We start from the raw sequence: 12,950 nt of genomic DNA, 5'->3' as shown, positions 1-12,950 counted from the left end.
TGGTCTACTGCTTATCATATACCTAGAGTTTATCTGAATTTTTCGTAGCTGTCTACATACCATCACAGACCGATGCTGGCACTAAAACCACGCACAATGAGCTGTATACTGCCATAAGCAAACAGGAAAACGCTCCTAGTGGCCGGGGACTTTAATGCAGGGAAACTTAAATCAGTTTTAATTCATTTCTATCAGCATGTTAAATGTGCAACCAAACTCTAGACCACATTTACTCCACACACAGAGATACGTACAAGCAAAAATTACAAGCAAAAATTAAAGCAAGAAGCACCAGTGACTCAGTCAAAGAAGTGGTCAGATGAAGCAGATGCTAAACTACAGGACTGTTTTGCTAGCACAGACTGGAATATGTTCCAGGATTCTTCCGATGGCATTAAGGAGTACACCACATCAGTCACTGGCTTTATTAATAAGTGCATTAAGGACGTTGTCCTCCCAGTGACTGTACGTACATACCCCAACCAGAAGCCATGGATTACAGGCAACATTCATACTGAGCTAAAGGGAAGAGCTGCTGCTTTCAAGGAGAGGGACACTAACCTGGAAGCTTATAAGAAATCCCGCATTGCCCTCCGGCGAACCATTAAACAGGCAAAGCGTCAATACAGGAGTAAGATCGAACTGTACTACACCGGCTCCGACGCTTGTCGGATGTTGCAGAGCTTACAAACTATTACAGACTACAAAGGGAAGCACAACCGAGAGCTGCACAGTGACACAAGCCTATCAGACAAGCTAAATAACTTCTATGCTCGCTTCGAGGCAAGTAACACTGAAACATGCATGAGAGCAGCAGCTGTTCCGGATGACTGCGTGATCACGCTCTCTGCAGCCGATGTGAGTAAGACTTTCAAACAGGTCAACATTCACAAGGCTGCAGAGCCAGACGGATTACCAGGATGTGTACTCTGAGCATGCGTTGACCAACTGGCAAGTATCTTCACTGACATTTTCAACCTCTCCCTGTCCGAGTCTGTAATACCAACATGTTTCAAGCAGACCACCATAGTCCCTGTGCCCAAGAACACTAAGGTAGCCTGCCGATTCATAGCACTCATGTCTGTAACCATGAAATGCTTTGAAAGGCTGGTCATGCCTCACATCAACACCATTATCCCAGAAACCTTAGACCCACTCCAATTTGCATACCGCACCAACAGATCATGCAATCTCTATTGCACTCCACAATGCCCTTTCACACCTGGACAAATGGAACACCTATGTGAGAATGCTATTCATTGACTACAGCTCAGCGTTCAACACCACAGTACCCTCAAAGCTCATCACTAAGCCAAGGACCCTGGGACTAAACACTTCCCTCTGCAACTGGATCCTGGACTTCCTGACGGGCCGTCCCCAGGTGGTAAGGGTAGGTAACAACACATGCTGCCATGCTGATCCTCAACACGGGGTCCCCTCAGGGGTGCGTGCTCAGCCCCCTCCTGCACTCCCTGTTCACTCACGATTGCACGGCCAGGCATGACTCCAACACCATCATTAAGTTTGCTGATGACAACAGTGGTAGGCCCCATCATCGACAACGATGAGACAGGCTATAGGGAGTAGGTCAGAGACCTGAACATGTGGTGCAAGGACAACAACCTCTCCCTCAACGTGATCAAGACAAAGGAGATGATTGTGGCCTACAGGAAAAGGAGGACCGAGCACGCCCCCATTCTCATCGACGGGGCTGTAGTGGAGCAGATTGAGAGCTTCAAGTTCCTTGGCACCCACATCAACAAACTAACATGGTCCAAGCACACCAAGACAGTCGGTAAGAGGGCACAACAAAACCTATTCCCCCTCAGGAGACTGAAAAGATTTGGCATGGGTCCTCAGATCCTCAAAAGGTTTTCCAGTTGCACCATCGAGAGCATCCTGACGGGTTGCATCACTGCCTGGTATGGCAAATGCTCGGCCTCCGACCGCAAGGCACTACAGAGGGTAGTGCGCACAGCCCAGTACATCACCGCTTCCTTCACATTGCTTCCTGCTATCCAGGACCTGTATTCCAGGCGGTGTCAGAGGAAGGCCCTAAGAATTGTCAAAGTTTCCAGCTACCTTAGTCAGACTGTTCTCTCTGCTACCGCATGGCAAGCGGTACCTGAACAGCTAATCAAATGGCTAGCCAGACTATTTTCATAGGCCCCCCTCCCCTCCCGGAACGCTGCTACTACTCTCTGTTATTATCTATGCATAACAAGCTTGCTGTCCCCAGTCCACCTGGCCGTGCTGCTGCTCCAGTTTCAACTGTTCTGCCTGTGATTATTATTATTTGACCATGCTGGTAATTTATGAACATCTTGGCCATGTTCTGTTACAATCTCCACCCGGCACAGCCAGAAGAGGACTGGCCACCCCACATAGCCTGGTTCCTCTCTAGTTTTGGCCTTTCTAGGGAGTTTTTCCTAGCCACCGTGCTTCTACACCTGCATTGCTTGCTGTTTGGGGTTTTAGGCTGGGTTTCTGTACAGCACTTTGAGATATCAGCTGATGTAAGAAGGGCTATATAAATAAATTTGATTTGATAGTCTCTTTAATAACTCTACATACATGTACATATTATCTCAATTACCTCGACACCTGTGCCCCCGCACATTGACTATGACTCTGTACCGTGTATATAGCCCTGCTATTGTTATTTACTGCTGCTCTTTAATTATTTGTTACTCTTATCTCTTACTTTTTGTTGTTGTTGGTATTTTCTTAAAACTGCATTGTTGGTTAAGGGCTTCTAAGTAAGCATTTCACTGTAAGGTCTACTACACCTGTTGTATTCGGCGCATGTGACAAATCAAATTTGATTAGATTTCACCACTCCATTTCTCTTCACATATCAGTCTGGCCTACTTCTGTTTTGAGCCAACGTCTGTAATGAGGGGCATTATTCAAAACGTACTTGTCTGAAATTGGATCACCATCAACCAATCAGAGGACGGCCGAATTCAAAGCACAGTGTTTGGCCACGTGGCATTTTGTCATAAACCCACCCATTGCTTCTGAGAGGATGGTGATTTGATCAGTCATTTGCTAACTTATTCCAAATACCCATCTATTGGAGGAAGGCTAGACTGATACATGAAGTGAAACAGAATGGTAAACTCAGCGATGAGGCTGGTTCCACCAGGCTACACACTGACAGCAAAACATCAAAAACCATTGGATTGTTTCATTAATGTTTTCTTTTAAATATATAGTAGTCACAACACACTTATTTTTATTAGAATAAGCAATCTTTTAGGTTGAGGATACCTTCTATAGTGATGTAAGTACTTGACATTGTGCTTGGAAGCTTGTTCTTCAGGTTAATGTAAACTTTTCCTGTCTGCTTCCCTGTTTCATTTGAGAGGGAACAACACAAAAATAACCAATTATATGTTCACACCTACATAATATCAACCAATGTTGTTGATATCATAGATTTAGGCCTCTGTGTAATCTCAGGAGGACATTCTGGCACATTCTCGACAATGGCCTTAATACATTTGAAAGGAGTGGTTCAGGATTTTAAAACTTGTAATCCATAGTTCGGTTTTCTTTAAACGGCCACTTCAAACTTCAGTTAAATTTAGTCACCACAAGCTAACAATCAATGGATGTGATGAAGGCATTTGAGCATGTTTTTTTTCTCAGAACAAATCGCCTGAAATCAACTCAAATCAACTCCATATTTGGTTTGATCTTACTTACAGGTGAAATGGCCATTTTAATGTAAAAACATACATTAGCCATACTTCCATTGATTGTTAGTTTGTAGTGGCTGAAGTTAGCTGCATTTTGTAGTGTCTGTTTAAAGTAAGCCGAACCATGGATTACAGTTTCTCTCACCCATACCGCACCAGCGGTACCATCTAACATCAAGTTGTAAAGTTTACATTTACATTTAAGTCATTTAGCAGACGCTCTTATCCAGAGCGACTTACAAATTGGTGCATTCACCTTATGACATCCAGTGGAACAGCCACTTTAAAGTACAATACTTTCAAGGTGAGGAACCATCTAACATCAAGTTGTAAAGTTCTGTTTAAAGTAAACCGAACCATGGATTACAGTTTCTCTCACCCATACAATACTTTCAAGGTGAGGAACCATCTAACATCAAGTTGTAAAGTTCTGAACCACTCCTTTAAGCCATGTTATTTTTTAAGATCTAATGGAGGGTAAACAGCTGTTTTGGTCCAAACCGTTCATAAAATCTGGTTGCAAAAACCTTTCCTCTATTTCGGCCATCTCCACTCCTTCTGGCTATGATATGAGCAGAAACGGGGAGAGAGAGAAACATTTTAAAGAAACATTTTATGTGTCCTCAACTAAACTGTGAGCATCACGAACAGGTGCAGGTAGCCTCACCACAACAAGAAGTTGTTTCTCTATGCCATCTCTATAATACTCGCTCCGGGCCGTTACAGTGATTTGGTGTTTGCCTGGTTTCATGGGAATGACAGTGACGTACAGGACTTTCTGTGACTTTTTGTCCACATTAATTATTTCCCTGTAGGATCCTCTGTAATTCGTTGCTGTGCACAGATCCTCACTGGCCTTTAACAAAACTGTGACCTACAAATAGAGATGAGAAGTTATTTAAGTTGTGTCTAAATCAGGGGAGAATGTCCCCTCTCATTGAAGCCACGAAAGTTCAACGCCAACCGCGGGCTGCAGGCCTTGTTTGCAATAAATAGGAACCCCCCATTATAGTGAATGGAAAAATGACAATCTGTGTAAAATTACAAATTGAAGACAATGATGGTACCAATAATGGCTTCTAATACACCAGATGTTTGTCCTTGAACGGATTGTTTTTAAATCACATACAGAAGTTATAATGATCATTCAGTTGATAATGGCATTCTGCAATACCCCAGTCGGCCTTCAACTTGAGTTACTCAATGAGAGGAGGCAGCACTGAGATGGCCGGCAACATCACTTCCTGGACTAGGTCAAACTGCGTATGTTATGTCACCATCTTAACGTTAACTGAATTCATTTGGCTTCAATGGCCTATTGAGTCTTCACATAGGAATGAATGGTGTCACGTGATCGATGGCTTTGTCCATTCATATATATATATATATATATATATATATACACACTGCTCAAAAAAATAAAGGGAACAATACATTTCACATGCTGTTGTGCAAATGGACTAGACAACAGGTGGAAATTATAGGCAATTAGCAAGACACCCCCAATAAAGGAGTGGTTCTGCAGGTGGGTACCACAGACCACTTCTCAGTTCCTATGCTTCCTGGCTGATGTTTTGTTCACTTTTGAATGCTGGCGGTGCTTTCACTCTAGTGGTAGCATGAGACAGAGTCTACAACCCACACAAGTGGCTCAGGTAGTGCAGCTCATCCAGGATGGCACATCAATGCGAGCTGTGGCAAGAAGGTTTGCTGTGTCTGTCAGCGTAGTGTCCAGAGCATGGAGGCGCTACCAGGAGACAGGCCAGTACATCAGGAGACGTGGAGGAGGCCGTAGGAGGGCAACAACCCAGCAGCAAGACCGCTACCTCCGCCTTTGTGCAAGCAGGACCAGGAGGAGCACAGCCAGAGCCCTGCAAAATGACCTCCAGCAGACCACAAATGTGCATGTGTCTGCTCAAACGGTCAGAAACAGACTCCATGAGGGTGGTATGAGGGCCCGACGTCCACAGGTGGGGGTTGTGCTTACAGCCCAACACCGTGCAGGACGTTTTTCATTTGCCAGAGAACACCAAGATTGGCAAATTCGCCACTGGCGCCCTGTGCTCTTCACAGATGACAGCAGGTTCACACTGAGCACATGTGACAGACGTGACAGTCTGGAGATGCCGTGGAGAACGTTCTGCTGCCTGCAACATCCTCCAGCATGACCGGTTTGGCGGTGGGTCAGTCATGGTGTGGGGTGGCATTTCTTTGGGGGGCCGCACAGCCCTCCATGTGCTCGTCAGCGGTAGCCTGACTGCCATTAGGTACCGAGATGAGATCCTCAGACCCCTTGTGAGACCATATGCTGGTGCGGTTGGCCCTGGGTTCCTCCTAATGCAAGACAATGCTAGACCTCATGTGGCTGGAGTGTGTCAGCAGTTCCTGCAAGAGGAAGGCATTGATCCTATGGACTGGCCCGCCCGTTCCCCAGACCTGAATCCAATTGAGCACATCTGGGACATCATGTCTCGCTCCATCCACAAACGCCACATTGCACCACAGACTATCCAGGAGTTGGCGGATGCTTTAGTCCAGGTCTGGGAGGAGATCCCTCAGGAGACCATCCGCCACCTCATCAGGAGCATGCCCAGGCGTTGTAGGGAGGTCATACAGGCACGCGGAGGCCACACACACTACTGAGCCTCATTTTGACTTGTTTTAAGGACATTACATCAAAGTTGGATCAGCCTGTAGTGTGGTTTTCCACTTTAATTTTGAGTGCTACTCCAAATCCAGACCTCCATGGGTTGATAAATTTGATTTCCATTGATAATTTTTGTGTGATTTTGTTGTCAGCACATTCAACTATAGTTATATAAGTATTTAATAAGAATATTTCATTCATTCAGATCTAGAATGTGTTATTTTAGTGTTCCCTTTATTTTTTTGAGCAGTGTATATATAGTCATCGGCCTAAAGTGACTGCCTTACTGATCAAGCGACTTCAAACAAGACATCTACCTTTTGAGACTCTTCATCGTAGTTGTGTATAACTACTTTGATCTGCACTTGTTCTCTGTTTACAACAGAGTATGGTAGGCGCAGGTCCACATAGAAGTTCTTTACAACAGTCATTTCTACAGGTTCTGCTACACATACACCTGCAAACAGAAAAATATAGTTTTAACGACTGTGTTTCAGACTGATCATGTCATAATAAATAACAAATTGTTAATTGTCATCTGGGGTTGTTTGATAATGGCTAAAGAGGTACAACCTGTGATATTTTCTGCTGCTCGATGGTCTTTTCAATGAATCCTTTGATTCTTGAAAAATATAACATAAGTCTTAAGTCCATGAGCTTATGCAGTATAACTGTCTTACTTCATCATAACTCAAACTCAAACCTATTGGGCAAACATTTACCTACGTTTTTGGTGGTGCAATTAACATCTGAATAAACCATAATTAAAATAGGCCCAAATGCAACCTTAGCTTTTTTTAACCAAATCTCTATTTCTGATGTAAATGGCATGTTATAGAAGTGCCCAGACACCCCACCAGCGAGTAATACTGGCGATACCTTCCGTGAGCGAGCATGCACGTGCTATCTATAAGCACTCTCATGCTCGCACAAGGAAAAGTATCGCTCTTTCCAACAAAATGGAATATAACATTGCAGATAAAGTTCAGAAGGACACAATTTCATGTGTACAACACCTACATACCTGCATCACTATACTGAGTGCATTGACGTTTCTAAAAGGATGAAATGTTGTGTTTTTGGAGCCTTTGATCATGTTTTATCTGTCCACTGGCACAGCAGAACAAGCCAGAGGAAGTATATCGCTGGTGGGCTAAGTTTCTCAAAACCAAGTGAAATTGCAAAAAACATTTTTTTTTTACATTTACATTTAAAAAATGTGAGATTAGGTCAAGAAAAAAAATGCTAACTTGTCCTTTAAGCCAGCATTGTATGGTTTCAAAATAAAACAAGTAAAACATTGCCATAGTGCAAAATAATTGTGCAAAGTGCAACAAATACCTTTAACCTCATTGTAATCTCACAGTGTGACATAATTTTAAAACTTTTGTTCGACAATGTGGATTATAATTTATACAGTGGTGTTTATTTAACTACGGTGTTGTAAATTGAGTAATACATAAATATTCAGCCTGGTTGCTCTGAGTAGATGTTTTTTGTGTCCCTCCAATTCCTATGATATGTTATGTTTGGTATACTTACTTAAGACAGAAACAAAAGGAGGGAAGTTTGTCGGGGAGGATACGTGGTCATATAACCCAATGACACAATGACACAATGTTTTGCTTCTGAAGCGTAGATGAGAATTTAACTACGACTTGCGGGCAGTGGGTTCAGAACAACAATGACAAAAAATGTAGACAAACAATTTAACATTTTTGTGGAAATTATACCACCACCGAAAAGTGTATTTTGGAGACTGGAATGGCAAAGAGACATGTGCTCTGCCAGTGGTGTAAAGTAGTTAAGTAAAAGTATTTTTAAGTACTACTTAAGTAGTTTTTTGTGGTATTGTACTTTTTACTCCATCCATTTTCCCTGACACCCAAAATAACTTGTTACATTTTGACAGGAAAATGGTCCAATTCACACACTTATCAAGAGAACATCCCTGGTCATCCCTACTGCCTCTGATCTGGCGGATTCACTAAACATAAATGCCTTGTTTATAAATTATGTCTGAGTGTTGGAGCGTGCCGCAGGCTATCTGTCAAAAAATGTTAAAAAGCAATTTGTGCCATCTGGTTTGCTTAATACAGTGGGGAGAACAAGTATTTGATACACTGCCGATTTTGCAGGTTTTCCTACTTACAAAGCATGTAGAGGTCTGTCATTTTTATCATAGGTACACTTCAACTGTGAGAGACGGAATCTAAAACAAAAATCCAGAAAATCACATTGTATGATTTTTAAGTAGTGTATTTGTGTATTTACAGTCTTTTATGTATTACATTACATTACATTTAAGTCATTTAGCAGACGCTCTTATCCAGAGCGACTTACAAATAATATCTACCTGTTTTCTATTCCATTTGCACAACAGCATGTGAAATTTATTGTCAATCAGTGTTGCTTCCTAAGTGGACAGTTTGATTTCACAGAAGTGTAATTGACTTGGAGTTACATTGTGTTGTTTAAGTGTTCCCCTAATTTTTTTGAGCAGTTATATATATATAACTGTATGAGTAGGTGTGTCCAAACTTTTGGCTGCTACTGTGTCCAATTTCAATGTTAGTCCATTAGGCCTATAGCCTAATTTGTTAAATAGCCTGACCCATATTTGCTAAATATGTTGAACATGTTTGCATTCAGTATTGTTCTAATTGCATTGCTTCAATAAGGAAATATTCAGTGCATTTGGAAAGTATTCAGACCACTTAACTTTTTCCACATTTTGTTACGTTACAGCCTTATTCTAAAATGGATTAAATAAAAATTAATCCTCATCAATCTACACCCCATAATGACCAAGCGAAAACAGTTTTTTTCTGGCAAATGTATTAAAAACAAAAAAAGAAATACCTCATTTAGATGTTTCTACAACTTGATTGGAGTCCACCTGTGGTAAATTCAATTGATTGTACATGATTTGGAAAGGCACACACCTGTCTATACAAGGTCCCACAGTTGACACTGCAAGTCAGAGCAAAACCAAGCCATGAGGTCGAAGGAATTGTCCAATGAGCTCTGAGACAGGATTGTGTCGAGGCACAAATCTGGGGAAGGATACCAAAACATTTCTGAGAATTCAAGGTCCCCAAGAACACAGTGGCCTTCATCATTCTTAAATGGAAGAAGTTTGGAACCACCAAGACTCTTCCTAGAGCTAGCCGCCTGGACAAACTGATCAATCGGGGGAGAAGGGTCTTGGTCAGTTAGGTGACGAAGAACCTGATGGTCACTCTGACAGAGCTCTAGAGTTCCTCTGTGGAGATGGGAGAACCTTCCAGAAGGACAACCATCGCTGCAGGACTCCAACAAATCAGGCCTTTATGGTAGAGTGACCAGACGGAAGCCACTCCTCAGTAAACGCCACATGACAGTCTGCTTGGAGTTTGCCAAAAGACACCTAAAGACTCTCAGACCATGAGAAACAAGATTCTCTGGTCTGATGAAACCAAGATTGAACTCTTTGGCCTGAATGCCAAGCGTCACGTCTGCAAGAATCCTGGCACCATCCGTACGATGAAGCATGGTGGTGGCAGCATCATGCTGTGGGGATGTTTTTCAGTGGCAGGGACTGGGAGACTAGTCAGGATCGAGGGAAAGATGAACGGAGCAAAGTACAGAGGGATCCTTGATGAAAACCTGCTCCATAGTGCTCAGGACCTCAGACTAGGGTGAAGGTTCACCTTCTGTTACAGATACAGGTACAGGTGTGTGTGTATGTATCCTGTGTTCTTTTCTGTCCTTCTCCCCTCACAGGTGAAAATCATCACTCCCCAAACAGTCACCAATCAAGCATCAATCAGAAGACACACCTCCTCCTGTTTCCTACCATATCACTGTTCCTTTCCCTTTGTTTAAAAACCCTGTCAGTTGTTTGCTGTGGAGCTCAATCTCTCTGTAAATGCCATGTCTGTAGATCTCTCTGTTTCACTCTCTTTATGTATTGAGCTATCTTTTGTTTGAGCACCTCCATAGCACTTTGTCATCACCTGTGAGTATTGTTTTTGGTTATGGTGTTTGTTTGTTTGCTGGTGGGAAAAGGGGGAACCAAGACAAGTTGCCCATGAGCATACACTACCCGTAGGTAAACTTTGTTAAATACACTAGTTAGAACTGGGCGGACCACCCACTGTATCTTTGGTTAGTTATTTAGCTGTTAAATTAGGCTAGTCTAGCTTAGGGGTGTTTTTGAATACTTATTGTTTCTTTCCTTGGGTCCAGTTCAGCCCCTTTTCCTGCTCCCCCCATTACCGTGTGTTTATTAATAAACCCTGAGTTTGACGGTAGATTTCAGTTGTCGTGGTTATTTCGTTCACACTTTTACTTTGTCACTATTATAAATTGCATGAGTTATGTTACGGGTCTCATTACCATCCCCCCCTAGACTGTCCGGCCAAAAGGGATTCGTAACACCTTCCAACAGGACAATGACCCTGAGCACAGAGCCAAGACAACACAGGAGTGACTTCGGGTCAAGTCTCTGAATGTCCTTGAGTGGCCCAGCCAGAGCCCGGACTTGAACCCAATCCAACCCGATTTGTTACTTTTTATTTACATTTTTGACTTATCTATTTTTTACTTAACACTTCTTTTTCTTAAAACTGCATTGTTGGTTAAGAGCTTGTAAGTAAGCATTTCACTGTAAGGTCTACACCTGTTATTTTCAGTGCATGTGACAAATAACATTTGATTTGATCTGCAGAGAGGAATGGGAGAAACTTCCCAAATACAGGTGTGCCAAGCTTGTAGCGTCATACGCAAGAAGAGTCGAGGCTGTAATCGCTGCCAACGGTGCTTCAACAAAGTACTGAGTAAAGGGTCTGAATACCTTTGTAAATGTTATATTTCAGTATTTTATTCATAATAAATCAGCAAAAAAATAAAATAAATCTGTTTTTGCTTTGTCATTATGGGGTATTGTTTGTAGATTGAGGGGGAAAAAATGTATATAAATACAATAAGGCTGTAACCTAACAAAATGTGGAATGCCACACAACCTACTGATGAGTAAGCAGCATGATGACAACGTGACCAGCAGAGTGATCTTCTTTGTGAAAAGGGGGAGAAGACCATCCCGGAGATGGCGTGTCCATGAGGGTGTTGAGGTCGTGTGTCTTCTCAGAAATTGGGACAAGTTGACCATGAAGATGGGTGTACTGTATCGTGTTTCGAAGAATGTGGCTACAAAGAGGAGAAAGTAACTGTATGTGGTTCCAGCCTCCATGAACGCTGTTGAAGGGTGTCCATGATGAAGCTGGCCACCAGGGCCAACAGAGAACAGTCTACTTGACAAGACAGAGGTTCTTCTGGCATGGCCTGGATAGGGAGGTTAAAGCATATGTGAAGTGTTGCAGGAGATGCGTTGTGATCGAGACTCCTGATCCGGAAGCAAGATCTCCTCGAGAGCATAATAACAACTGAGCCTCTTGAACTAGTGTGCATAGACTTTTGGTCTGCAGAAGATTCTTCAAACAAGTCCCTGGATGTGCTCGTTGTTACTGATCACTTTACCAACTTGGCTCATGCCTTCTTTGTGTCCGAACCAGTCTGCTAAGCTCATCAATTGAGGAACAACTATTTCTGTGTCTACGGGATGCCTCGCCGTATACACTCAGATCAGGGACCCAACTTTGAGAGTGCTTTAATAGACGAACTGTTGAGTGTTGCAGGTGTTCAGAAGTCTCACACCATGCCGTACCATCTGATGGGGAATGGGTCCTGTGAAAGGATGAATAGGACGTTGGGAAGCATGATACGGGCCCTGCCGACGAAAGCAAAGCACAGATGGACTCAGGCGCTGAAGTCCCTCACGTTTGCGTACAATTGTACAATCCATGAGACCACAGGCTTTGCCCCTTTCCTGCTAATGTTTGGGAGGAAGCCAAGACTGCCTGTTGACATAGTCTTTGGCTCTGTCATAGAGAACCCAGAAGTTGTCGACTATGACCAGTTTGTTCAGTCCTTGAGGAGAGATCTGAAAGAAGCCATGAATACAGCACAGGCGAAGCAGTTGAAGAGGCTAAGCAGTTGAAGCGAAGCAGTTGAAGCAGTTGAAGAAGCAGTTGAAGAGGCATGCTGACCTCTATGACAGAAGAGTCAGAGGAGCTCCAGTGGAGATTTGTGATCGAGTGTTGCTGGCTAACAAGGGGGAGCGCGGAAAGCGGAACCTCGCTGACTGTTGGGAGGATACTGTCTACCTTGTCACTGGATTGAATGCTGAGTCACACTTTTAAGATTCAGAACAGCTCCACTGGACAGGAGAAGACGGTACATCGCAACCTGATAATGCCAGTCAACTTTCTTCCTCTTCCCCATGCTGCCATTGATGATGGAACAGACATGTCTGGATTAACAGAGTCTGAGGACATGAATGACGGCCTTGTGGTCTCAGCTGCCATGGACACTGCAGTGGATGATGATGCTGAGTACAGAATAAAAGTGTGGGTGTTGGAGTTGCCTTCTGAAGGAACAGGTGACACAAGCCTGGAGGGTGATGTGCAATCCTTGGATGCTTAGGATATTCCACCTTTGCATTCTGTGGAAGATATACTGCAGCTGGAAGGTCTGCCTCGATCAGAGAGTCTTCAAGA

At 43.2% G+C, this 12,950-nt stretch overlaps 1 protein-coding gene across 1 annotated transcript in view; it reads right to left on the bottom strand.

Annotated features, from left to right (window-relative positions):
* Positions 1–12,950, bottom strand: part of LOC118401883 (complement C3-like) — a 57,216-nt gene that overhangs the window by 11,520 nt on the left and 32,746 nt on the right. Inside the window, exons 19-22 of the mRNA XM_035799545.2 lie at positions 6,669–6,808; positions 4,372–4,578; positions 4,206–4,266; positions 3,274–3,354 (exon numbers count right to left, since the gene is read on the bottom strand). Coding sequence (XP_035655438.1) covers positions 3,274–3,354; positions 4,206–4,266; positions 4,372–4,578; positions 6,669–6,808 — 489 coding nt within the window. The remainder of the gene's footprint in view (positions 1–3,273; positions 3,355–4,205; positions 4,267–4,371; positions 4,579–6,668; positions 6,809–12,950) is intronic.

This window comes from Oncorhynchus keta, chromosome 23 (genome assembly GCF_023373465.1).
Source record: "Oncorhynchus keta strain PuntledgeMale-10-30-2019 chromosome 23, Oket_V2, whole genome shotgun sequence".
Taxonomy (NCBI): domain Eukaryota; kingdom Metazoa; phylum Chordata; class Actinopteri; order Salmoniformes; family Salmonidae; genus Oncorhynchus; species Oncorhynchus keta.
This window is presented reverse-complemented; position numbering and strand designations above follow the sequence as displayed.